The sequence below is a fragment of the Monodon monoceros genome, unplaced genomic scaffold (genome assembly GCF_005190385.1).
Source record: "Monodon monoceros isolate NGI ecotype Baffin Bay Population unplaced genomic scaffold, NGI_Narwhal_1 Super_Scaffold_16, whole genome shotgun sequence".
In the NCBI taxonomy this organism is placed as follows: Eukaryota; Metazoa; Chordata; class Mammalia; order Artiodactyla; family Monodontidae; genus Monodon; species Monodon monoceros.
This window is the reverse complement of record NW_021703772.1, coordinates 7,183,012-7,210,987: the sequence shown is the minus strand read 5'-3', so window position 1 is coordinate 7,210,987 and position 27,976 is coordinate 7,183,012. Positions and strand designations below refer to the sequence as shown.

General features: G+C 48.9%; 2 protein-coding genes across 2 annotated transcripts in view; one reads left to right on the top strand and one right to left on the bottom strand.

Moving 5' to 3' along the window:
* The window catches only part of NGEF (neuronal guanine nucleotide exchange factor), a 111,443-nt gene extending 99,538 nt beyond the window's left edge, over window positions 1–11,905 (bottom strand). The window contains exon 1 of the mRNA XM_029225613.1: window positions 11,737–11,905. The gene's annotated coding sequence lies outside the window, so the exon portion shown is untranslated. The remainder of the gene's footprint in view (window positions 1–11,736) is intronic.
* A 9,662-nt stretch (window positions 11,906–21,567) lies between these two features.
* On the top strand, window positions 21,568–24,412 carry NEU2 (neuraminidase 2). Its single transcript, XM_029225677.1, is given in 3 exon segments — window positions 21,568–21,839; window positions 23,094–23,838; window positions 23,841–24,412. Coding segments are annotated over 3 exon segments (1,389 nt in total). The 5' UTR covers window positions 21,568–21,638; the 3' UTR covers window positions 24,284–24,412.
* The last annotated feature ends 3,564 nt before the right edge of the window (window positions 24,413–27,976 follow it).

Sequence of the window (27,976 nt, the reverse complement as noted above, 5' to 3'; positions counted from 1 at the left end):
GGCCTCCCCACACCCAGGAGACACTGGAGGACCCAGCTGGGGGCTGCCCCCGACCACAGCAGCACTGGTGCTCTCTGCCTGTAGCCTGTATCCCTGTGTGTTTCTGGTCCTTCCTGAATCCATGCTCTCTCTCCTGTCGGCCTCTCCTTTCATCTCCTGAATGGGCTCCGGCCACAGCTTTCAGTGTAGCCTGATCCACAGGCTCCTGCCATCAGCCCTGCCTGGTACCAGCCCTGCCTCGCCTGCCTGGTCCTCCGAGCTCTATCCTCTAAGGCTCCTCCCTGGAGGGCTCAGCCCTATTCGTTCCTGGGGGCCCGAGAAGCCCGTCCACACACAGCCCACCCCCACTGGAGTCCACAGAGACTTCCGTGCATCCGTTGACCCCTCCTCTGTCAGCAAATGCTTACTGAGCACCCACATCGCACTCCTGGCCCTGGGGATGCAAAGATGCAGGGCTTGGCCCAGGGAGATGGATGGTCACCAGAGTACAATGCGCACATGCCAAGCTGAGGTCTCTCTGGGCTACAGTGGGCCAGCCCCACCCCAAGCCCCACCTGTAGGCTTCTTTGACCCCCCAGAACTTGGTACACACCATAGATGCTCAAATCACGTTTACCGAATATCGGAGGTGATGCCCCAGGCCGGCTGTACTGCTCCAACTTGGCCACCGCTGTGTTTCTACACCCCACTTCCAACCTGCCCAAGTTTCCTTTTGTTCCAACAGACCCAGGACTTAATATGTGTTGGTGTTTTCTGACTTCACCTGGGCCAGGGCAGACAGATGTCACCATCCATTTCACGGTCACCGTGCAAGACAGGCCAGCGAGCCAACTTGATTTCTCCAGCAGTAGCCCCTTTACTCTCTGCAGTGACAACGTCTACCTTCTCGGGACCTCCAACCTCCCACCTCCCTCTGCCTCTGCCGGCCGTTGTCTCAAACATCAGAGAGGAACTCCCTACCATGCCCCGCTGCAGTCCTGCCTGCCCGGCCTTCTCTTCCTCTTTCTTCCTTGGACTCTGCATCCCCCCAACTTCACCTTGCCGAGGACCGTCCCCTCCTACCCCCTTTCTGCCTGCACTTCCTCATCTCTCCTGGCACCTTCACATCTGAGCATCCGTGTGCAAACCCCCAACTTTCTCCTGTGCCTGCTTCCCTCCATCCTCCTCGAGTCTTGACTCAAGGCTGATCTAGGCAGGGATGTGCCCTTCAGCCCCTGGAAGCGCCCTGTCCTCCAGCGACCAGGGCCCCCTTCTCCTTCTAGACGCTAGTGAAGGGTGCTCACCGGGATCACTAGGGCAGAAAAATGAGGTAATTTCCAGAAAGCCCAGGAAATGCCCAAACCTGGTCCTCTGAAATAAAACTAATTGCATCCCCCTGCTTACAACCCTTAAAGGGCTTTGGATAAAACCTGCTTTCTTACCCCAGGCTCATCTCCCCTCCATCTCCCCTTCCCCCTCCCTCTCCCCTCACTGCTATGCTGTTCATGAGGCTGGACTTCACCGTGGTTTCCCCTTCCTCAATTCGCTCGTGGGTCTTTCTTTAGGGCTACACGGACCTTTGGCTGAAGCAAAGGCTTTCTCCCAGCCCCTTTCCCAGAGCCTGGAGTCACTCATTAAATGATTTTCATTGACCCCGCCCCCCAGGGCCTGGACCTTTATCCAAGCCGCAGTAGCTCTGCCTCCCCCCTGCCACCTTCTCCTGGGACTGGAGCCACTGCTGCCTCTCACACGCAGCATCTCTCTGGCCAGCTCGCTTGCCTCTAGCTCCCGCTTCCACACCCAAGTGGACGGTCTCCTCTGGGCAGACCAGGGCCCATGAGGGTGAGGATGCAGGCTCAGGCCGACACCAGGTGGAAGAACTCCCAGACCCTCTCACCAAGATGGGAGTCATGGGCCAAGGACTGTCTTAGGGCCAGGTCACTCAGACCTCTGCCCCAAAATGAAGGGTTGGGCAACTTGTGACAGGTGACACCCTTCCCATTTGCTGCCCCATCATCCTTTCAAGGAGCTGGAAGGGGCTTCATTGTTTTCTCTCATTTTAAAGATGAGGAAGCCAAGAATCCACCAACAGACGTGCTCAGGGGCATACAGATAAGGCATAGCTTTCCCCCTGGGTTCCCAAGCAGCTATCTGCATGCAAAGCCTTCGTTCCTACTGGAAATGGCAGGTCAGGTGCACACGGGTCACCTTTTCCTGTTCCTTTGCCATGGCAGACATTGCTAATCAATCACAGAACTTTCCCCCTGTAAGCCTAGATTTGGCCTTGTCCTCAGTAGATTCTTTGGGCAGCTGATAGCATGGATCAGAGCCAACAAGTGATGGGTCCTGCCTGCCATTTCTGGAATACCAACTTGTAAGCTGGTCAGCTCTTCGACTGCCAGAGCCTCCCACTGGACTTCCTCATCCTCTCCTGAGGCTGATGGGTAAACCCTGTCAGTCTGGCCTGAACCTTCAAGCTTCCCCTCCCTCATCCCCATGCTGCTCCCTGAAGCGGTGGGTCCTGGGGCTCAGATTATCCTGTGCTTATAGCAGGACAGCTCCTCTGATGTGTCCCCACGTGGGGGATGGAGTAAGGCAGCAGTGCCCATGAGGCTGTCCCTACGCACCGTAGGCGCAGCCCTGAGCACCGGCAGGAAGCAGGCACTCTGCCACGCACTTCCGTCCAGGTTTTTAGTTGCAAGGAAGTCTTTCCTGACCCCCTGGATTTTTCCTCCGAGGTTGGAATAACCATGTGCTTGCACCACAACCCCTTCTCTGAAAGAACTAAACCCTAGAAGTGTCACAGAAAGACCTCTTTGGGCCTCAGCCTGCTTGGTATTGGGCAGAAACATGCTCTGGGCATGTTCAGATGTTCAGGGGACAAAGGGTCTCAGACATAAACACTAGAATTGCCAGAGGGTTTCAACAAAACACAGACAACGGTGATCCTGCATTTGTCAGCTAAAGTTAAAAAATATAGATCTGTGTAAACATGAACATTATATGAAGTTCATTGCAAACAATCTATATTACGTATTATACTTTACTTTTGATAAGGAACGTGGGCAGCCTCTAAAGATGGAAAAGGCTCCCCTGGAGCCCCCGGAAGGAAAGCAGCCCAGCCCATACCTTGATTTTAGCCCAGTGAGACCCATCTTGGTTTTCTGTCTTCCAGAGCTATAAGATGATGATACTCATGTTGTTTTAAGCCACTAGGAGTATGGCCATTTGTTAGAGCAGCAGTAGAAAGCTAATATACTCTTCTTACAGATGGTTCATCCACTATTGATTTCCTCAAATTCCTCTCACACCAGCATCTACTAAACCAGTTTTTAAAAATTTTGGAGCATAGGAACATCATACTAAATGGAGAAAAGCTGAAAGCCTTTCCTCTAAGTTCAGGAACAAGACGAGGATGCCTACTCTCACCACTTTTATTCAATATAGTATTGAAACAGCATGAAGAACATTGACCGTCTTAAACTGGTTTTGCTCCCTTGAAACAGGTTGCATAACCCCTGGAGTTATTTTACAGAGGCAGGGTTCCTTGCACATGTGCAAGACAGGAACCCACGTCTCCAGGATGACCCCAGAAACAAGAATCTTCGGTCTACGGAAAACAAAGAACAGAAATATGCCACCAGAACTCTTTACGAAACGAGAAGTCCTTCAATAAGGAAAATCTGGCTTCCAGCAGCATTAGTAGCTTATATGGACTGATTTAAGACTAGCCAATTAGCTTCCAAATTTGAAATCCCATAACTTAAATTTTACCCCAAACCCTGGACTGGGGAGACAGATTTGAGACCTGCCTCCTGTCTCCTTACAGGGACACCTCGCAATAAAGCTCTTTTCTCAAAAGCTGGTGCCATAGCATTGGCTTCTGTGCGCATGGGGCAGCGAGCCCTTGCTTGATAACAGTATTGGAAGTTCTAGCCACAGGAATCAGATGAGAAAAAGAAATAAAAGGAATCCAAATTGGAAAGGAAGAAGTAAAACTATCACTGTTTGCAGATGACATGATGCTATACATAGAAAATCCTAAAGACACCACAAAAAAAACCCTACTAGAACTTATCAATGAATTTGGTTAAGTTGCAGGATTCAAAATTAATATACAGAAATCTACTACCTTTGTATACACAGCAAACTATCAGAGAAATTAAGAAAACAATCCCATTTACAATTGCATCAAAGAGAATAAAGTTCTTAGGGATAAATCTAACTAAGGAGGTAAAAGACCTGTACTTGGAAAACTATAAGACATTGGTGAAAGAAATTGGAGATGACACAAACAGATGGAAAGATAATACTGTGCTCATGGACTGGAAGAATTAATATTGTTAAAATGACCATGCTACCCAAGGCAAGCTGCAGATTCAGTGCAATCTCTATCAAAATACCAGCCGCATTTTTCACAGAACTAAAACAAATAATTCTAAAATTTGCATGGAAACACAAAACACCCTGAATAGCCAAAACAATCTTGATAAGGAAAAACAAAGCTGGAGGTATCACACTCCCTGATTTCAAACTATAATAAAAGCTGCAGTAGTGAAAACAGTATAGTACTGGCAAAAAAAACAGACATAAATCAATGGAACAGAAGGGAGAGCCCAGAAATGAACCCACATGTGTATGGGCAATCAGTCTACAGCAAAAGAGGCAAGAATATACAATGGGGAAAAGACAGCCTCTTCAATAAGTGGTTTTGGAAAAACTGGACAGCTACATGCAAAAGAATCAAATTGGACTACTCTCATACCACACACAAAAATAAATTCCAAATGGATTAAAGACTTAAATCTAAGACCTGAAACCATAAAACTTCTAGAAGAAATCATAGGCAGTAAGTCCTTTGACATTGGTCTTAATAATATATATATATATATATATATATTGGATATGTCTCCTCAGGCAAGGGAAACAAAAGCAAAAATAAACAAGTGGGACTACATCAAACTAAAAAGCTTTTGCACAGTGAAGGAAACTATCGACAACATGAAAAGGCCACCTACTGAATGGGAGAAAATATTTGCAGAAAATATATCCTATAAGGGGTTAATATACAAAATATACAAAGAATTCATACAACTCAACATCAAAAAAACAAACAACCTGATTAAAAAATGGGCAGATGATCTGAACAGACATTTTTCCAAAGAAGACATACAGATGGCCAACAGACACATGAAAAGATGCTCAACATCACTAACCATTAGGGAAAGGCGAATCAAAACCACAATGAGGGCTTCCCTGGTGGCGCAGTGGTTGAGAGTCCGCCTGCCGATGCAGGGGACACGGGTTCGTGCCCCGGTCCGGGAAGATCCCACATGCCGCGGAGTGGCTGGGCCCGTGAGCCGTGGCTGCTGAGCCTGCGCGTCCGGAGCCTGTGCTCCGCAACGGGAGAGGCCACAACAGTGAGAGGCCCGCGTACCGCAAGAAACAAAACAAACAAACAAACAAACAAACAAAAAAAACCCACAATGAGACACCACCTGTCAGAATAGCTATCATCAAAAAGACAACAAATAATAAGTGATGGCAAGGATGTGGAGAAAAGGGAACCCTTGTGCACTGTTGGTGGAATTTTAAATGGGTGCGACCACTATGGAAGACAGTATGGTGGCTCCTCAAAAAATTAAAAATAGAACTCCATACAATCCAGCAATTCCACTCCTGGGTATTTATCTGAAGAAAATGAAAACACTAATTCTAATATGCACCCCTATGTTCATTGCAGCGTTATTTACAATAGCCAAGATATGGAAGCAACATAAGTGCCCATCAATAGATAAATGGATAAAGAATATGTATATACACATATATATGTATATATATATATACACATATATAAATACACACACACACACACACAAACAAACAAAATAGAATATCACTCAGCCATAAAAAAGAATGAAATCTTGCCATTTGCAACAACATGGATGGGCCTAGAGGTTATTATTATGCTAAGTGAAATAAGTCAAACAGAGAAAGAACAGTAATTCATGATTTCACTTATACATGGAATCTATGAAACAAAACAAATGAACAAACATAACAAAACAGAAACGGGGTTATAGATACAGAGAACAAACAGGTGGTTGCCAGAGTGTAGGAGGGTAGGGAAGGAAAGAAATAGGCCAGGGAGATTAAGAGGTCCAAATTTCCAGCTGCAAACTAAATGAGTCCTGGGTGTGAAATGCACAGTATGGGGAATACAGCCAATAACTATATAATACCTTTGTATGATGGCATATTGTAATTAGACTTACCATGGCGATCATGTGGAAATGTACAGAAATGTCAAATTATGTTGTGTAACAGGAAGTAACATAGTATTGTCGCCCAATTATACTTCAAAAACAAACGAACTCATAGAAAAAGAGATCAGATTTGTGGTTACCAGAAGCAGGGGATACGGAAAGGGGGAATTGGACGAGGGCACTGAAAAGGCACAAACTTCCAGTTATGTTATAAGGTGTAACGTACAACAGGATAAATATGACACTGCTACGTGTTATCTATGAAAGTTGCTAAAAGCATAAACCCTAAGAGTCCTCATCACAAAGGAAACTATTTTTGATTCTATTTCTTTAATTCTGTATCTATATGAGATATGGGTGATCACTAAACTTATTGTGGTAAACGTTTCACGATCTATGTAAGTCAAATCACTATGCTGTCCACCTTAAAGTTACAGTGTGCTGCCTGTCAGTTACATCTCAATGAAACTGGAAGGAAAAAATGTTGGAGCATTAGGTTTTTGCCAGAAACAATGCCTTCGCTTACCAGGAAATATTTACTGAAGGAAAATAATCATCGAATCCAATGTGCTGAGTCCTCGAGGGAAACATTGCTGGGTGTGTGGTCTTCTCAGCTGACCACAGGCAGACGTGAGTGGTGCCGTGGAGGAATGGGGTTCCTCAGAGATGGACAAGCTCAGAGCCCTTGAGGCAGATTGGGCCAACTCTTCAAAGGTTGCCTGCTCTCTTTACGTTTGAGGGTCCTTGTGTGCACACTAGTGTTTTGTGCTCAATTCTCTAACTGTGTGAACTAATAAATTCTCTCCCTGCTACTTTTATTATTTTTTTTGGGGGGGGGGGGGCTGCACCGCACGGTTTGTGGGATCTTAGTTCCCCGACCAGGGATTGAACCTGGGCCCTCGGCGGTGAAAGTGCCAAGTCCTAACCACTGGACCTCCAGGGTACTCCCTCTCCCTGCTACTTAAAGTCAACTTCTATATTGGATAAAAAAAAAAAAAAAAAGGTCCATTGTCCTTCTCAAGGCCTATTGGGATAGTAGTAATGAGAACCACATTCTACTCATTGGGTAGTTCATCTTCTATTCATTCATCATCTCATTGAACACTCAGGGCGAGCCTATACGATCATTACTGTCCTTGTGCCATGTCCTCCATTTTCACAGTAGAGAACATGGAGGTTCAGAGAGGTTAACTGACTCAGCCAGGGTCACACAGCCAGCAGGTGGTGGAGGCAGCCTGACTCTGGCAAAGTGATAGACACTGACCCAGGCTGGGCCTCTGTTACACAAGTACCACCTTGGCCTCTACAGCCTGTGGCCACTGTTAAAAGATGCTGCACACCCACCCAGGCTACTTTATTCTGACAATTTCTGTGATATTTCACCAATGGATACACAAATCAGCTATAATAATGTTTTTCCAAGCATAGCTTAGGTGGATCTGTTTATCTTTGATTGAGCAACAAGGTGGCTTCATTTTGACCCCAAGCTGGAATCTCTCCCTGTCGTACCCTTGACCTGGAACCCACATTAGCCGACTGCGAGTGACTTTGATCTTGACTCTGAACCAGTGCCAAAGAAGGCAGAAAACTGCAGGAAGTTAGTTCTAGGCGACTGCTCTGATATTTCAGGCACCAGGAAAAACTGTCCATGTGCCAGAGGCTTTTTAATCCAGAAACAAAGAACCTTAAAATCATTTTTTTTTTCTTGCGGTACGCGGGCCTCTCACTGTTGTGGCCTCTCCCGTTGCGGAGCACAGGCTCCGGACGCGCAGGCTCAGCGGCCGTGGCTCACGGGCCCAGCCGCTCCGCGACATGTGGGATCTTCCCGGACAGGTGCACGAACCCACGTCCCCTGCATCGGCAGACAGACTCTCAACCACCGCACCACCAGGAAAGCCCCTAAAATCATTTTTAAGTTCAACGCTAACTTCCTAAAAAGGAACTTGGCAGAAAGGAGGGCTTTCCTCCAGTGTTCAAGAATCCACAAAGGAATGTCGTTGTCACTCAGATGAGAGCAAAAATATCTTTATCGATGTACTCATTTTCATGAACAGATTTACATCTAGAAAGCATCATGTAAAGCCCATTATGCCAAGGTTTTATAAATTTAAAATACTTGGAAGCTTTTTGTCCCATTAGTGGGGTTTAATGGGAATCTGTTTTGGCTCAAGAACGCCAAATGAATCAGCCTGTGAGTAGGAAATTGGGTTTTCTGAATCTACTTATTTGGACAGCAGTAAAGGGGCAGAGGCAGCTGAGGGGCTTGGAATGAAGGTGGGGAGCTTGGGAGAGGGGCAGGGGCTCTGTCCATATTATCACATCTTATCATGGTATTTGCGGCACCCTTGCCCTGCTGGTCCAGGACAAGGGTGCCACAGATACCAACCGGCTGGATGAGGTGTTCTCTGAGGAGACCGTCTGCAAGGAGCACACTGCCGTGATGGATAGAAACACGGAGATAAGCAGGTCACACAGACTAGCACGTGGGGTTGCGCAATGCTCCCCGAGTCAGCCACCCGAGACCAACCCTTGCCACTTCCGGACAGAGCCTGGGGGTCAAGGTCCTTAGATCCAGCTTGCATGCCTTCCTCATCCCTGCTGGTCCCTGCCCCAGTGGCTCCCAAGCATCTCTGAGCCTTTTAAGGCATGGTCCAAGCTCTTGTCTATTGGAGAGTCTGTGTTTTGAAGGGTTTATTTCTGATAGGAAACATAGTCATTAAATAATAATGCATCAATGTCCCATTCTAAACTCCTCAAAGACCTGGATAATTGATGGTCAGAGCTCCTAACTATAGGAGACACCATTGCTGGGGCACAAACCTCCCCCCAAAAGTGAAGGTGATGGAGGCAAAGCCAGCTGGAGTGTGGAAGTGAGGCATGGGTGCCCCCTGAGATGTGCTGGCTATGTGGACTCCTGCTGTGATCTCTGGGGACCTTTGGGGTCCAGGCCACATGGGTTGGGGCCACCTTCCCTCTGCTCTAGCAAACCTGTTCCATCAGCATCCTTTAAACAGGCCTCCTGCTTCCCCAGGTCCTTGCCTCTGCTTCCGCCATCACCAGGCCCTGTGGGGCTCCTGTTTCACCTTGTTGAAACCCTGCTGTCCTTTCCCTGGGAATGTGCTCTCTGTAAAAGAGTGCTATTTAAAGAACTTGCAACATTCAATTGGGGTTAAGTGTGGAAAAATTAGTACCTTATTTTCCAAGTTAGAGAGACTTACTTCATAATACATAAAGCCCTACTCATCAGCTCTTCTCCTCTTGTAAAATAATTAAGAAGGAAGTTAGGTTGTTTAGTGATGCTCAGCTCAAAGGCCACCTCCTCCATGCAGGCCTTCCTGATATCCCTCTGATGATCCTAATTTTTTTTCCATTCCAAAGGTGAGGCCAATTAAGGTAGACACCTTACCTGCCCCAGGTGCTCGGGGATTATTTGTTGAAAGAACAAAGGAAGGACTTTTGTCTTTCTCTGGGGATGCTTGGGTAACCTTAGAGCAGCAGTGCTGACACCTACTTAGGGTGGCAATGGGCTCACGGACATGGGGAAAGGACCCGTCCCGGCAGATGCGCTGTCTGATGCAGGACTGGTGGGCTCGCTAACTGCTGAGACAAATAGTGGCTACAGCGTCCACGGTGGAGCAAGCAGGGCAAGGCAGCTAGATCTGGCCTCCTCCTCTGAGCCTCTGGGCTGGTTCGTCCACTAGTGTAATCTTCCTGGGCTACCCTTGCAGAGGTCAGAGAGGTCTACGGGCAAGTTCTTAAAGCAGTGGTCTTCCTCCATCTCTGGTCACTGTCATTAGCGTGACCCCCTGCCTTTCCCGTGGGGAGCCCTTCCAAGAGAGGGTTTTCAAGACAATTTGGACTCCAGGAAGGGGTGGAATTGAGGGTGGCATCAAGGAAGATGGTCTATTGTTTGTTTTCGCGGACCAGAAAGCTTGAGACACCCCTGGAGACCCCGATTTCTACTGCTGCAGGGTTAAACAATGCCAAGGGCAGCCAGGACAGGAGTGAAAAGGGAAGAGAAAATTTGAGTGCAAAAGCGGAGAGGGAGAAGGAGAGGGGAGGACAAAGGGCGCTTTGGGACATTCCCACCAGCCGTCTTACTGTGTTAACATAAGCATTTTTCCAATCACCATTGGCAGAACTTTGCAGAACTGTCAGAAGTATAGGAATCTGCAAGTCCCAGTGCTGTTTAGCCAGGGACTGTGTGAACATCCCAAATTTTATTTTATTTTATTAATTTTTTGTTTTGCTAGTGCAACTGATACAATAGATCTTTTCTAAAAATTGAAGTATAGTTGATTTACAATGTTGTGTTAGTTTCAGGTATACAGCAACGTGATTCAGTTAAACATACATTTCTTTTTTCAGATTCTTTTCCCTTATAGGTTATTATAAAACATTGAGTATAGTTCCCTGTGCTATACAGTAGGTCCTTGTTGGTTATCTATTTTAAATATAGTAGTTATATATATAACTACTAATATAGGCTAATCCCAGACTCCTAATTCATCCCTCCCCCTCTTCCCCTCTGGTAACCATGAGTTTGTTTCCTATGTCTGTGCATCTATTTCTGTTTTGTATATACGTTCATTTATATCATTTTTTTTAAGATTCCACATATAGGTCATATCATATGATAATTGTCTTTCTGTCTGGCTTACTTCACAAGTATGATAATCTCATGATCCGTCCATATTGCTGCAAATGAACAAACTTTAAATCAAGGTCGAAAGAACAACGTACCATTGCCACATCCAAGAAAACTGTGTCCCAAGACATTTGTATCGCACCAAGCTTTGGCTTGATGCCAGACGGCGGTGCAAGTCCAGAAGGTTGAGAGGGTGGCGTCCTCTGAGACGGGACCCAGAGCAGCAGTGCAGTGGGCTGTCACTTCACCACTGTGACTTCCGTTCCCCAGGGGTGTTTCCTGACCCTGAGATTTGAGCCACGGGCACCTAGTAATCTCAATTTGTTTAGCACTTCACAGTTTACGTGTACCTTTATTTTTTAGGGCTGGAGCCATAGGCGTGTGACCTGTGCAGTCACACAGGGCCCTGCCCTTAGAAGGACCCCTCATTTAGTTTAACGCTCTGCTGTTGCAGTTCTTAATAATTCTAAAATTCTTCATTCTTGAAATTCTTAATAATTTTTGAACAAGGGGCCTTATTCATTTTGCATGGGGCCCTGCAACTTCTGTAGCCAGTCCTGTTCATTATCTCACTTGCTCCTGGAGCCTTCATGGGAGAGGAATCATTACCCCAATTCACAGATGGTGAAACTGAGTCCCGGAGGGGACAGTGATGAAGCTAAGATGAGTGAGATCCAGGGCTGTTTCTTCTCCTGAACCTCTTTCTCAGTGAAGCGGGGAGTGGGGTTGCCTCTCCCTTCACACACCTGCCTGGGGTCTTCCCTATGCGTCCCGGGCCACACCTTGGACCATTATCTCGTTTCATCTCATTTCATTAAAAAAATACTAAAACCATTTGCTCACCTGTCAGTGAAGAGCTCCTGGGGGTTGGAGACCCCTGGAGGGCTCTCGCTGTCCTGTCCTGTGTCCTGTTGGGATCCTCAGAGCAGGCCGGTGTGCTTGGAAGCCCTCTTTTCCATTCCAGAGACCCGCAGCCAGAGGCTTCGTCCTCTCCTGGAAAAGGCTCCCTGGGAAACATTCCTGACCTTCAGAACCGCCTGGCTCAGCGCTGGCCCCGTGCCCGTGACAATCATTTCCTGGCTGGGTGTTTACCTTCCTGGACCCCATGGGCCCAGCCAGGGTGGTGGCTGCACACCTGACCCAGAGGCCGTGCAGGAGGAAAAGCGCTGTTCAGAGCGAAGGTGCAGGGTAAGCCCGGCGGCCCCTTGAGACTTGGAAAGGGCTTGTGGTCCTCTAGGGTTCCATTCACTTCTTGTACATGACATCGTGACTCAGCTCCATCCCTTCCAGGTATGGGACACTTGCTGCTTTGTGAGGGAACTTGCTCCATTACTACTACTGTTGTGGTTGTTGTTGTTGCTAATAGCTACCTTCTATTCAGTGACAGGTCCTGGGCTAAGTACTTTCCATAATCGTTTTATGTAATCCTTGTGCTATCTCTATGAGCAGAGAATCATGCCCATTTTAAAGACATAGAAACAGAGGCTCATAGAAGTTGATCATCTTGCCCAAAGCCACACAGCTAGTAAGTTGGGAATCCAGGATTCAAACCCTATCTAATCAGTACCAAAACCTGGGCTCTTAACCACTACCATCATTTGTCAAGTTTAATTGCCAGGATGTCCATTTTTATATTAAAATCATAATATCAGCCACTGTATTAGCTATCTGTTGCTGGCAACAAACTAACCTAAGATGTAGTGGCTTGAAGCAACACACATTTGCTATCTCATAGTTTCTGTGGGTCAGGAATATGGGCTTAGATGAGTTCTCTTCTCAGGGTCCCTCACAGGCTGCGCTCCAGGTGCCAGTGGGATGGGGATCATTTCTCAAAGCTCCACTAGGAAAAAAAAAAAAAAAAAAAAAAGCTCCACTAGGGAAGGATCTCCCTCCACGTTCACGAGCTTGCTGGCAGCACTCACTTCCTTGTGGACTCTTGGACTGAGGCCCTCAGCTCCTCACTGACTGTTGACCTGAGGCCCCACAAAGTCCTCTTCACTGAGGTAGCTTGTCACCAAGGTGCGCAACAGAGATTCCGGGAAGGTGGAAGTCATCGGCTTTTGTGGTCTCCTCACAGAAGTAACATCCCTTCCCCTTTGCTATATTCTACTCGTTGGCAGGAAGTCATCAGGTACAGCCTATACTCCGAGGTAGGGATTACACAGAGGCATGAATCCTAGGACATAGGGATCGCTGAGGGCCAGCTTTGAAAGCTGTCTACCACAGCCCTCTGATTGCCATGAAAATATGGTTTCAGTTTTGCCTCTGAAAGCCAGATAGACTTGGTTTCTTATCTGTCCATCCATCCATCCATCCACCCACCCACCCATCCACTCACCCATCCACCCACCCGTCCTTCCATCCATCCACACACCCCTTCATTCATTCCACAAACATTTGAGCAGGACACTATAAACCAAACCCCACATTAGGCTCAGAAGTTACCAGAATAAATGCAATTATTTCCTCTTCTCCCCACTGCCCCCGGCCTCCAAAGGCTCCCAGTGGAACTTTTACACGTACAGGGTTTGGGGGGTACCCGCTGAATGCTCTGTTCTTCAGGAGGCTCAGTTCTCTTTGCTTCAACTGCTCCTCATACGCCACATTCCAGAGATTCCTTATCTCCCTGTTCATTCGCCTGCATCGTCTCACGCCTTTAGGAAACCTATTCTAAGCACCTGCGAAGTGCGCCATGTTATGGTGGCAGGTGCATGCGTGAGTGTGTATGTGTGTGTAGGGTTATATCTGATTTTTTGGGCTCACTTTCCCCCTTTCTCATTTGTAGTTTTCCTGTCTCCCCTTAGGTCCCGAGGGAGGCCAGGCCCACGGCTTTTTGGAGACACCACTTCGCTGCCATGTGTGCACGGAGCTCAGCTCAGACGCTGCCTACAGTGTGGCAGGCTGTTGGTGGGGGGGCCTGGTGGGGCGAGGGCGGTTGGGCAGGGCAGGAAGCCGTGCCACACTCCCGGGTGGGCAGGGCAAGAGGGGCACAAGGGACACATGGGCCCTGGCTTCACCTGCCTGTGGACCCCGTCTCCCAACCCTGCTTCCCAGGGCCCCGGGCTGGGTGAGCAAACTCTGAGAAGAGGGTCACGGCATCTGTGGGATTGGTGTCTTGAGGTGCCCAGCAGATGCCTGTAGGAGCTGGAGTTCTAAGTCTTCTATACAGGAGACCATTCATTTTGTACATTTTGGAGCACCTAGCAGGTATAGGTACTGTGCTGGGCCCTTGGGGGTACCACTGGAAGCACCTCAAAAGTGAATCTAATTTCTCTTTTCCTCCCCCACTGCATCTCACTGCTTTAGAATAGGCCCCCATCAATTCTCACCTGTACCATTGCCACGATGTCCTTTAAACAGGTCTCCTGGTTTCAGTCTCTCCCAATTACTTCCAGTCCTCCCCACCCCATCCCACTCAATATGCCATGTGAGTCGGCTGACACAGTTCTGAACCTGTCACTTTCCTGCTCAGAAACATTTTACATAACCTCTGTTAATAGTTTCATGCGTATCCTTCCAGAAATGTTCTCTCTATGCATAATTTCTCCCTCTCTCTCTCTCTGTCTCTCTCTCTCTCACACACACACATACACACACACACACACACACACCTATATCCTTTGTTTTACTTAGGCTGGACCACAGCATGTACACACTGTTCTGTATCTATTTCTTGGTAGTTTTCCAATTCAGCACACTTTAAATCCTTCACTCTTTTTGAAGATTGTCTACTATTCTGCTATGGGCATATTTTGGGATGAAACTGAGTGTCATAGACTGAATGTTTGTGTCCCCACCCCTCCTGCCCAAATTCATAAGTTGAAAACGATCCCCCAGTGTGGTGGTATAGAAGATGGGTCCTCTGGGAGGTGATGAGGTCTTGAGGGCTCAGCCTATGAGGGACCTAAATGTCCTTATAAAAGAGACCCCAGAGAGCTCCCTTGCCATTTCCACTATGTAAGATACAGAGAGAAGACATCCATCTCTGAAGCAGGAAGAGGGTTCTCACCAGACACCAAACCTGCCAGCGCCTTGGTCTTGGACATCCCAGCCTCCAGAACAGTGAGAAGTAAATTTCTGTTGTTTATGAGCCCCTCAGTCTATGGTACGTAGCAGCCTGAATGGACTGAGACACTGAGAAATCCCTTTCAAGAACTGGGATGCCCTTGACCAGAAGCTTTTGTGATATTTTCTGGGTGATAATTTTTGATAGCTCATTCATGGATTTAATAATCATAAGCCATTTATTTTAAACTGATTATTATAATTGTGCATTGGCAGAGATTGAATATTCAAGTGTAGTTAGTTTAATTCACTGTGAGTGAATTTCTTTTAAGATTATCTAATAATTTCCCGTGTTCGGTTTGCTGTTGGGAGTGGGGAGAGGAGAGGAATTTAAAAGCTTAAAGTTAAAAAAATTGTTGTGGTTATTTGAAAAATACATTTGAGGTATATAAAGGTGATGGACCAGGTCTGGTCAAGAAAAAGAACTGAGCAGAAGCAGGAATAATTATCATAACATTCATTGACCACTTCTGGGCTAGGCTCCATTCTAAGCACTGTACACGAATTAACTTGTTTCCTAAACACACAGAAGTGCTGGAAAAAATATAAAATCATATATATGTGTAGAAATATATATTTTATCTCAAGAGCAAGAAAGACAAATCCCCAGGTGCCATAAATAAATAGATTATTCTTAGGTCATTCTGTGCCTACCCTGGTGTTATCGTTCTCAGGGACTGTGGCGTGGCCAGGAGATGTGTTTATTTTAATTTAACAACTATGGGGGAATAAGAATCAAAGCCTTTAGACCTGAACACAGCAGGAAGTTTAGAGGGAAATTATGGCTCAGAAGTTGTGTGTATATGTCAATTCCAATCTCCCAGTTTACCCCTCCCCCCTTACCCCCCGGTAACCATAAGTGTGTTTTCTACATCTGTGACTCTATTTCTGTTTTGTAGATAAGTTCATTTGTACCCTCTTTTGAGATTCCACATATAAGCGATATCATATGGTATTTGTCTCTCTCTGTCCGAGTTACTTCTCTCAGTACGACAATCTCTAGGGCCATCCAGAAACGCTCTTGACTCAGGGCTGTAGTAGCAGATGAGGCATACGGTCTGCACTCATGCAGCTTCGAGGCCACTGCGATTTTTTTTTTTTTTCGGTACGCGGGCCTCTCACTGCTGTCGCCTCTCCCGTTGCGGAGCACAGGCTCCGGACGCGCAGGCTCAGCGGCCATGGCTCACGGGCCCAGCCGCTCCGCGGCATGTGGGATCCTCCCGGACCCAGGCACGAACCCGCGTCCCCTGCATCGGCAGGCGGACTCTCAACCACTGCGCCACCAGGGAAGCCCCGCTGTGATATTTTTGCTCTAATTTTTCAGAAGAGGAAACTCAGGTCCCAAGCGGTCAAGAAGTTGTTCTGCTCACGCAGCTGACCCTGGCACAGCCAGCAGAGGAGCTGAGTCCTGCGTGGTTCCAGCGCCCCCTCCTCTGTGCCCCTGCACTTCCAGACTCACCCAGGCCCTGGGAAGTCTATCTCCCTCTGTGCAGACGTTTTGCTCGATGCATCCATTTAAGAGGTGAGCTTGACTCAGGCTGCATGTGGCTCATTCTGATCCGGCATGACTGTGTAGAGAACTGAACGGATTTAATGAGAGGCAGCATCCTAACTGGGCCGAGGCTGGGTCTGTACACCGGCGTCGCCTTGGAGCATGCCAGCAGGTGAATGGGTGGCAGAGGTCAGGGCCTCCCTTAGGTGTTTAGAGGCACAAGCCTGACAGAGGAGACCTCGAGGCTCCAGGTGAGGCTGGAGGAATACGGGGGCTGCATTGTTCTGGAAGCTGGGTTCCCACAGCCTCTGCTCACATCCCCGACTTCCAGCCCAGGCCCCAGGATCCAACCTGGAATACACGCCTTGAGGTACAGCTTCTCACTTCTCAGAGAGTTGACCTGCCTGTTTCTTTGTTGGCATGAACAAGAGTTCTTCTGTACCAGGTAATTACGGAGTGATGGCGCGATGTTCAGGGATGCCTCGGACGATGGCAGTTTTCTGTCCCCTTAAACCCCTGATATGGCACCCGCTCTGTTCTTGGGGTGTCCAGAGGACGCATGTGGGGAGAAGGCTCAGCTCAGGAGAGCTCCTAATTCTGCCCTCAAGTTATTGCTGGTCTGAACTTCCAGAAGGATGCTCAGTGGTCTTGTGCTGGTGTGGGTGTCGAGAGAGCTCCTCTCAGCTTGGGGTGGGAATCCCAGCTAGCTGGGCCCGAGCGGAGTTGTTGAACCCTCTGGAAATGGGGTTTTCTTGGGAAGAGGCTGCTTGCTCTGCTGGTGCTGTTGGCAGACTAGATGCCCGCAGCTGCCTGCTCTTTGGAGAGAGGCATGATTTCAACATGGTAGACAACAGGCAAATGCTGTACCCCAAACTGACCCAAGGGCAAGGGTTTTCCTCTGGGAAGGCTGCAGTGTGCCTCTCTCCTGCTCCCCAGGTGTACTGGCTCGCATTGTTGTGGGCTCCCAGAACAGGGCAGGGACCACCAGGGTTTATCTGTTTATCTGTCTTCTGGCACACATGAGGAACTCAATACAGATTTGTAAGCTGCCAAAGCGTCTTCCTAACGTGGGCAGGTGAATGCTGACAACAGAGCCCCTCTGCTCCCAGCAGGAGACGGGCAAAAGCAGGGACCCTCCACTGCTTGCCTTTTTCAGAGGAAGCCTTTCAGCCCTCCGAGTCCTGGCTGCGGGTCTTGTGGCGTGTGGTCCCGGTGGTTACGGGCGCGGGTTCTGGAATCTGGTGGGTGCGGGCTCAGATCCACCCGTCTCCACCACCGACCCCAGGAAGCCACCCACCGCCTCCCTGACCCATTCCTCAGCTTCCCTGCTTCTGAGACGGCAGCGCTAAAGCCGGCCTCGTGGGCTGTGTGGAGATAAGGGAGCTTCCTTTGATAAGCTGCTTCACTCTGGACTCAGCACCCACAAGACCACAAACCATGGCAGCTGCTGGTAGCCTCAGGCAGGACCATCTGAAACCGCTGCTGTCCAACTACTTTTGACCTACGGAATGGCATTTTCTTTCTTTCTTTTTCATTTTTTTTTAAACATCTTTACTGGAGTATAATTGCTTTACAATGGTGTGTTGGTTTCTGCTGTATAACAAAGTGAATCAGTTATACATACACATATATCCCCATATCTCCTCCCTCTTGGGTCTCCCTCCCACCCTCCCTATCCCACCCCTCCAGGTGGTCACAAAGCACTGAGCTGATCTCCCTGTGCTACGCGGCTGCTTCCCACCAGCTATCTGTTTCACGTTTGGTAATGAGAGGGTGGCATGTACTTATATATACTACGAATGGCAGTTTCTTGAAGTTCAACCCGACCCTGTCTTCTCTCCGACTGTTTTATGCTGGCGGGTGATACCGGGTTGTGCTGAGGGCTCTCCCCTCCCCCAGGACTTGGGTCCCAGCTCAACCTCCTCCCTGGAGATGGAGGGACCAGCATGGCAACCCTTATAGCTCCCTTCTTGCCAGGTGGAGAGACACAACCCAGGGAGGTGGGTTTTTACCCAAAGATACACACCTGGTAGGAGTGAACCTAGGACCAGAATTTGAAGTTTTTGACTCCTAATTCAGTTCTCTTTCCACTAAGCCAGTCTGAGGCCGCTGCCAGTTTGGAGCCAGAGCTGGGTCCAGTGGGCCAACTACTTACATGTGGTGTCAAAGCATCACTGGAAATGTAATGAGGTTCAGGAAGATGGCATTTTCCAGAACTCCTCTCGGAGACAGTATTGCACGGGGTTAGAAGTGTTTTTTAGCTCCAGCTTGGACACTGAAGGGTTGGGTGAACTCAGTTCTCTCATCTGTACAATGGGATAATAATAGTGTCTACATCACGGGGGTGTCGTGGGGATCAAATGAATAAGTATTTGTAATCTGTATTGTAAAAAATACAGTTTGTAAATACAATTTACAAAACATTTAAAAAAGTATTGTAAGGTATTTAAAGAGTGTCCAGCACTTTGTAAGAGCCACTTAAGTGTTTGCTGTTATTATTATGAAGGCATTTGGGGATTGGTGCTGCTAATGGGTGTGTGACTTTGGCCCAGCGCTGAGTTCCTGAGGATAGAGAACAGTCCTTAAGCGGACACTGAGGGCCCCTTTTCCTTCCCCACCGCCCGTCCTGTGCCGGCTTTGGCTCTAAATACACACATGACAAATACTTACTAGCAGCCCATAGGGCTGAGGTTAACGTGTGTCCACAGTTTTCCTCCTCCATGCCAACATCTCTTCCTCAGGGGCATCGTTGTCAGCCTCACAGGTTTTACAGAGCAGGGCATTTGTGAAGTCAAATAAGGCCATCCTTGTCAGGTGCTCGGACAGGTCCCAGCCCTAGTGACCACTATTTGGTTTGGGGCAATAATAGTAACCCCACCCTTCCCCATTAGAACACAAACTCCACAAGGCCAGGGATCTATGTTTATTCACAAAGCACCCCAAGTTCCTAGAACAATGCAATGCACAAGGTAAGAACATGATAAATTTTTGCAATATGAATGAATAAATTTCTCCCCATCCTGAAGGAGATTAGAGTCTAAAAGAGAAATCCAGAAAACAGTCACAGACTCTGTGGAAATCAATTCAGCCTATTTTAAATGGGGACATTCTCAAGTCCTCCCTAATTTGCCCTTCCAACCCTATTAATTTTACTGCTTCCCATCTCTAGGAGCTGAGCTCCTCTTTCAGTGGTCACTGTCTCTGCTCCACCCAGGCTTTTATTTTATCTCACCTGGAAAATTGCAACAGACTCACCTTCTGTCCCCTTGTACCCTGAAGCCAAAAGAAAGACTTCCTCAAAAGCTGATCAAGTGAGATCACCACTCCCTTGCCTAAAGGAGTTTGAAATCTTCCCATTACCTCCAGGCTAAAGTCCAGCTCCAATGGCCAATAAGCCCATGCAAAGATGCCCAACATCATTAGTCATCATTGCACCAAATGCCAATCAAAACCGCAGTCAGATACCACTTCACGCCCACTGGCATGGCTATTACCAAAAAAGACACAATAACCAGTTTGATGAGGATGTGGGGGGATTAGAGCCTTAATACCTTGCTTGTAGGAATGTAAAACGGTGCAGCTGACGTGGAAACAGTCTGGTAGCTCCTCAAAAAGTTAAAAAAAAAAATAAAGTTAAAAAAAAAAGTTAAATATAGAATTACCATATGACCCAGCATTTCTACTCCTAGGTAAATACCCAAGAGCTTAAACAAACCCTTGATGAATTTTCTAGAGGACACTGTTGAACGGCACCTTTCTCCCTGATTTTTATTTCTACTTTTAATATATCTTTCATAACAAAATGTCAACTTAGCCACTGCTATGTCTTCCAAGCCCTGTTTTCTTGGACTGCCCTTTGCCGGTCTAGATTTTATCATGAAGACTTGGTTCTTCCACCCGTGTTTAGGCAATCACATATTTTTACATTGTCCAAACAATAATATTCATAATGGATTGAGTAAAATACTGATAGATTACATTTCTTTCTCAAAAATGTTAAATTAAGTTTTTAACAGATAATATACGTACATGGGAGGGAAAAGGCAAGCAGTTGGAAAGGGTGTACAGAGAAGCTGTGTGACTCTTAGAGCTCACCTTGCTTTCTACTTTCCCTCCCCAAGCTCGCGTTGGAGGTGGGGCTCCCCAGGAAGCAGGCTCTGACGCAGGTGGTTTGTAGGGTCAGTGCTGTGCAAAGGAAGGGAGGGCTGTGGGAGGGGCAGACAGAGAAGCTGGGCCGCGGGCCCCTGGGAAGCCTCAGCTGAGCCCACAGGGAACCCTGGAGCTGGGACCCTTCAGAGCATCTGAGTTAGGACAAGGGGACCGGGTCTTTATATTCTGGGCAGGCCAGTCTTCAGATACAGTGCTTTCTGGGGTATGACCAGGAGGAGGAAGTTCTTTTCAGCCCCCTGAAGGGGACCCAGGTGGCCCAGCACGGAGTCCACTGTCATGCACGGTCACCAAGTTACCTCCAGCCCTTGCCACCCTTTTTGGCCAAATGCTTGTTTTTCATTTTTATTTCCTTGTAGCTCTGGAGGATCCTCTGCGTCTGGGTGAGCCCTGTCACCCAGGGCCTCCCTGTTCCATTCCCAACGCCCTGTCCCTGCCTCAGGGGTGGAGCCCACACGTGGGACACAGCTGGGCCTTAGCCTCAGGCAGCCTGGGAGGAGAACCTTAAGAATCAAGGTCTCCCCCCCACTACCCTTTTTTTTTTTTTTTTCTAAGAGAAATTTCTAGGGCTCACGAGTTATAAAAAGCTCCCATGTGTCATTTTCTGACAGTTGGACAGCGGCAGAATGTCACTCGGCAAGCCCTCCCACCCCACCCGGGGCTCGGTGTTTGATTGATGGGTTTGCCAAAAACAGTTGCAGGTTATCACAAATCTGTTATAAGGAGGTTTGTCAACTTGTAAGAAAAATACAACACAAAACACTGTTTTCCAAATACCTGCTCCTAACGTCTCAGGGACAGAGGTGTTGCCAAACTCCGTGGGAGGCATGTGAGGGTCGGTAAACAGGGGCTTGGAGTGCAATAAAGGGGTATGAACCCTGTGTGGGAGGAGGACAGGCCACCCAGCATCAGTCAGCTTACCTGTGAGGTGAGCTCCACCTGCCCCAGAGGGCGGCTCTGGCCCCATCTCAGGACGTGACTGCAGGGGACTCATCTCTTCCCGTGCCCTCCTTCAAGCCCCATGGCATCCTGCCCCATCCTGCAGAGGGAGAGAGTGTTCCAGTTGGGAGCCCATGCCTACAGGATCCCCGCTCTGCTCTACCTGCCTCAGCAGAAGACCCTGCTGGCCTTTGCAGGAGAGCGGACAAGCAAGGAGGATGAGTACGCGAAGCTAATTGTCCTGCGCAAGGGAAGCTACGACGCGTCCACCCACCAGGTCCGGGTAAGGCAGGAAGTGGCTGTGATTGCTCTGCCGCGAATACGGGGACCGGCTCATCCTTAGATGGCTGAGGTCTGGGGGACAGAGGGACCCAGGGAACCATCAAGGATGGGACAGAGAAGGTATCCCCAAGTGATCGCCCAGATCTCACATGGGTTCACCCTGAACAAGTCCGGCTGGCCTGGCTGCACCTGTTTTATTACAAGTCAGTCAGGGAAACTGATTTTTGAAAGGTTTCCCTACATGCTTGAGAACCTGAGGGAGGACTAGTTCAGCATCACATAACTGGGAGGGAGTTGATCCTTTGAGCAAAATTAACCTGGGGTGGGTTGTTGGGGTGATTGCTTGCGTCCTGAAGTTCCAGCATGTAGATCAAGTAATTCTGATGAAGACGCCCAAGGCTGGCTTTTCACATATGAAGGGTTTAATATCATTATTATCTTTACTTTGTGGTCATTATGTCCTTGTAGTTGTTTAGAGCATGGGTTTGAAGCAGATGGACCTGGGTTCAAAGTCCTTGTTCTACCACTTACCAGAAGTACGGCCTTGGGCAGCTCATCTACCTTATCTAAGCCTCTCGCTCTATAGATGTAAGATGGAGATCGTAATACCTGTCCCCCAGGAGCTAGAGGTTAGGGTTAGATGAGACTATGGACATTAGACTCTTGGCACGGTGTCTGTCCTGAGAAACACTCACTGCGGGATAGCTATTAATGAATAGGGATAGACAGCAGAGCTGCAGCATCTATGACATACGCCCGGGGACTATGGAAGCTCACTGTGAGTCCTAGCATCATGGTGCTGCCCCCTCCTAGGCTACATTAATAGAGGATGGTGTATAGAAGGTGGGAGGCGATTGTCATATTCTATCACACCAGCAGAATACTGTAGTTATTACTAGGGCTTTACTTTTCAAGAATGGGAAGCTGGACTGAGCTGGTAAGTTGAAGGAGCTGGGATGGAGCTGCGAACGGCTGGTGCCTGAATCCTCTTTGTACTTGAGATCTAGTACATCATAGGCGCCCTGGATGTGTGTTGGTGGGATTGGGTAGGGTTGGGCTGTCTCGGAGGGAGTGAGGCGAAGCCCTGGGTCCCGCTCTGGGAGGTGTTGTGAGGGTGAATGAGCGCTGGACCAAGGGCTCCCCTCCATGACCCTTGATCCTAACCCCATGAGACACACCGCCCCCCAGAGTGCAGCCTCTGTCACTGTCACTGGCCGTTTCCAAGCTGTGCTTCTCCTTCTCTCCTCACTTGCAGTGGCATGCACAGGAGGCGGTGGCCCAAGCCCAGATGGAGGGCCACCGCTCCATGAACCCAAGCCCCCTGTACGACGAGAAGACAGGGACCGTTCTCTTCTTCATTGCCGTCCCTGGGCAGGTGTCCGAGCACCACCAGCTCCACACCAGGGTCAACGTGACACGGCTGTGCCAGGTCACCAGCACCGACCACGGGAGGTCCTGGAGCCCCGTCAGGGACCTCACGGACTCTGTCATTGGCCCGGCCCACAAGGACGGGGCCACTTTCGCGGTGGGCCCGGGACACTGTCTGCAGTTGCACAACCCGACACAGAGCCTGGTGGTGCCAGCCTACGCTTACTGCACCCGTCCCTCCCTGCAGGCGCCTACCCCTTCCGCCTTCTGCCTGGTCAGCCATGACCACGGGAAATTCGTGTCCTGGGACACCCTGGGGTGCCAGGTGGCCCAAGTTGGGGATGCAAAACGGAGGGTTGTGTACCTGAACGCGAGAAGCCCCCTCCGAGCCAGGGTCCAGGTCCAGAGTGCCAACGACGGGCTCGATTTCGGGGAGACCCAGCCAGTGCAGAAGCGCGTGGAGCCTCCCCACGGCTGCCAAGGGAGCATCATTGGCTTCCCCAGCCCCCGTGCAGGATCAGAATCCCCAGACCGGTGACTGCTCTACACGCACCCGACTGACCCACGGGGGAGAGCCAACCTGGGCGTGTACCTCAATTGACAGCCCCCCGCGCCCTAGGCCTGGTCGGAACCCCCCTGCTGGCCCCGGGCAGCTGCGCTTACTCAGACCTCCTGAGAATGGGCGCCGGCCCCAATGGGTCACCGCAGTTTGGGTGTCTGTACGAACCGGATGATTACGAGGAGATCGTCTTCGTCATGTTCACCCTGAAACAGGCCTTCTCAGCTGAAGTTTTGCTGCAGGGAGCCCTCTGTGTACTGCCCAGGAGGGCTCTCCCCACTGAGAGGCTGGCCGTTTCCTTCTTCCCTGTGCCCTCTGGACCTGGGAGGCTGCCTGTCTGTTCCCTTTGTCGAAGGTGTGCAAGTGCGAGTCTGTCTCTGGGCTCCTTTCTGCCTGCGCTGTCTCAGCCTTCCCAGAGGATTCTATTTGCAGCCCAGAAACTGAAGGAACCTGGCCTCCTGGAGCCCCTTGGTTCAGCCTGCCTTCTCCCCGCAGCCCAGGTTTTCTGCAGGTCTTGATAAATTATCTAGTCCCGCCCGTTTCCTCTTAGCAAATGCTCATCGGGTTCCTGGGCAAAGGCTGGGACAAAGCTGTAAATTAGCAAAGATGTGTGCATATGTTTGTGTGTGTGTGCGTATATTTGTGTGTGTGCGTATGTTTGTGTGTGTGTGCGTATGTCTGTGTGCGTGTGCGTATGTCTGTGTGCGTGTGTGTATGTTTGTGTGTATGTCTGTGTGCGTGTGCGTATGTCTGTGTGTACGTTTGTGCGTGTGCGTATGTCTGTGTGCGTGTGCGTACATTTGTGCGTGTGCGTACGTTTGTGTGCGTGTGCGTATGTTTGTGCGTGTGCGTATGTCTGTGTGTGTGTGTCTGTGTGCGTGTGCGTGTGTTTGTGTGTGTGTCTGTGTGCGTGTGCGTATGTCTGTGTGCGTGTGCGTACATTTGTGCGTGTGCGTACGTTTGTGTGCGTGTGCGTACGTTTGTGTGTGTGTGCGCGTACGTCTGTGTGCGTGGGCGTATGTTTGTGTGTGTGTGCGTACGTTTGTGTGCGTGTGCGTATGTTTGTGTGTGTGTGCGTATGTCTGTGTGCGTATGTTTGTGTGTGTGTGCGCATATGTCTGTGTGCATGTGCGTACGTTTGTGTGCGTGTGCATATATTTGTGTGTGTGCATATGTCTGTGTGCGTGTGCGTATGTCTGTGTGCGTATGTTTGTGTGTGTGTGCATATGTCTGTGTGTGTGTGTATGTCTGTGTGTGTGCGCGTATGTTTGTGTGCGTGTGTGTCTGTCTGTCCATGTCTCTGTGCGTGTCCTCAATGCTTTAGAGCAGGTAGCATGGGCAACAGCACTGCAGGGAGGTAAGGCAGAGTCTAGGAAAAGTAAGCTGGCTCAGGTTGTTGTGTTAGTTTCCCAGGGCTGCTGTAACAAAGTGCCACCCATTTAGTGGCTTAAAACAACAGAAATTTACTCTCTCACAGTTCTGGAGGCTAGAAGTCCAAAATCAAGGTGTTCAAAGGACTGTGCTCCCTCCCAAGGCTCTAGGGGAGAGTGCTTCCTGGCCTCTTCCAGATTCTGGTGGCCCCAGGCCTCCCTTGGCTCGTGGCTGCATCACTTTCATGTCTGCCTCCGTCTTCTCATGGCTTTCTCTTCCTCCCTCCCTGCTTTCTCTTCTGTATCTTTTAAGGACACTTGTCATTGGATTTAGTGCCCACCTGGATAATCCAGGGTGATCTAGGATAATCCTTCACTTAATTACATCAGCAAAGACTCCTTTCCAAATTATGTCACATTCACAGGCTCTGGGGTTAGGACATGGATATACCTTTGGGGGCCACCACTCTACCCACTACAGTCATCGTAAGTTATTCTTCTATAGGTGATGCGGCTAAAGGTAGGAGCGAAATTCCAATGAATCAGGTAATTCAGAAGAATGGAGAGGGACGGATGGGGTGGGCTGTTGGATGTGTGCTTGTGGCGCAGAGCTGCTCTGGGGCACTCAGTCTTTGGGGTGACATGTATGTCACCATGTGGAGGCTAAGAGGGGAGGGGGTTCTGGGTTGTATAGTCCTTGCCGTGGAGAAAGAGCGGGAGAAGGCTACTTCCAGGTTGTCCTGAGGTGACAACCTGAGACACGGCCCCTCCTGTGTGGAGGAGGCTGACTCTTGTCTGACCTCCGGGGTCTTCAGGGGCCTTTGTTCCTTGTCCTTGTGGTAGAGTGGACTTGCGCTCCGCCCCCATCAGAGCTCCTCTAATCAGCTCTTTTATTGATGAGAGCAGTCTAACGGTTTGATGACGGGGGATCAATGACAGCGGCTGTGGGTTCTTATGGCCGAGCCGTGTCTCCATGAGGCCAGGCAGTGGTTAGATGGATTGTTCGCAGTGTGGGGAGCTGGAGATGTAGCTTTAGTTCTGGGTGTGGTTCCCGCACTGGCCTCCTAGTGCTGCTTCATTGTGTAGGATTTTAAGAAATCCAGCTGTAAGGATGAGGAATTAGAGCCCGGTCATTGCTGGGATGGAAAGTTAGGCCCCTCTGTTTGGGGGATGCCCTCCTGGTGGCTTCCAAACCCTACAAAGGGAGCTGTTAAGTGGGGGGCTGAGGCCAAATTAGGAGAGTGAGGAGAGGGCTTGCAAACCAGGGGCAGGGCACCCTCAAGAAGTTTGGGGGGTGGTGGGCAGCCCTATAGTGTAGTATCCCAACTGGGACACTTTTGAGAGTGAAAGGATGATGCTATTAATAGTTATAGCAAGACAATGGGCATTAACCAGGACTGTACCAGGCACACCAGAGGTTAAGAGAGAAAGACCCACTAAAAATTGTGCCAGGGTTGACCTCTGTTGATTATCCTGGAAGAGTCAATCATCTGTTAAGGTCTTGAGATGAAGCAGGAATCAGATAAGGCATCTAGCTACTGCCAAGCAAAGCATCACTCTCTTAAACTCTCTCCTTTCACAGAGGTCAGTGGGCCTCAAATCCAACTGCTTATTAGAATTCCCTAGGGAGGGACTTCCCTGGTGGTCCGGTGGGAAGGAATCCTCCTTCCAATGCAGGGGACGCGTGTTCGATCCCTGGTCAGGAAACTAAGATCCCACATGCTGGGGGGCAACTAAGCCTGCACGCCAGAACAATTGAGCTCGTGCGTCTCAACAAGAGAGCCCGCATGCTGCAACTACTGAGCCCACGCACTCAGGGACCCATGGGCCACAACTAGAGAGAGAAAAACCTGCAGGCCACAACTAGGGAGAAGCCCACGTGCCTCAGTGAAAGATCCCGTGTGCCACAACTAAGACACGATGCACACAAAAACAAAAACAAAAAAAAAAAAAAAAAGGAAAATAAATAAATAAATAAAATATTTTTAAAAAAAGAACAGAAATCAGTGATGTTGAAATTTTTTAAAAATTCCCTGGGGAGCTCTTAAATTATGCTGATACCCAAACATAGGTATTTTTTCAAAAGCTCCTCAGGTTATTCCAGTGAACATAAAGATCAAGAAGCATTGGCACATGCGGAGCAACTAAGCCTGTACACCACAACTACTGAGCCCACGCTCTGGAGTCCGTAGGCCACAACTACTGATCCTGCGTACCACGACTACTGAAGCCCGCATGCTTAGAGTCCGTGCTCCGCACCAAGAGAAGCCACTGCAATGAGAAGCCCATGCACCACGATGAAGAGCAGCCCCCGCTCACCACAACTATAGAAAGCACACATGCAGCAATGAAGACCCAATGCGGCCCAAAATAAATAAATTTATTTGAAAAAAAAAAGCACTGGCACAAATAATCTCTAAAGCTCCTTCTAGTTCTAAATGCACATGAATGCCAAAGTCTTCTGATTTGAATGAAAAAACACAAAAAGCAACAGTTAATTAGGTTAAAGCTGAGCTGACCTGCTCATCAGAAGACACTGTCGAGAGTGAAAAGAAAAGGGACTTTGCAGACGGGATTAAGTTGGGGATCTTGAGGTGGGGAGACCATCCTGAGTGAGCCGGGTGGGACATAGGTGTGATCACACGTCCATAGCACAGGGAGGCAGGGGGAGAGTTGACTACAGACAGTGAGGACGTGACACTGAAACAAAGCGCTACACTGCTGGCTTCGAAGATGAAAGAAGCCACAAGCCAAGGAACACAGCAATGCAGCTCTGGGGACCGGAAAAGCAAGGAAGGACTCTGGAGGGGACGTGGCCCTGCTCATAACTTGACGTTAGCC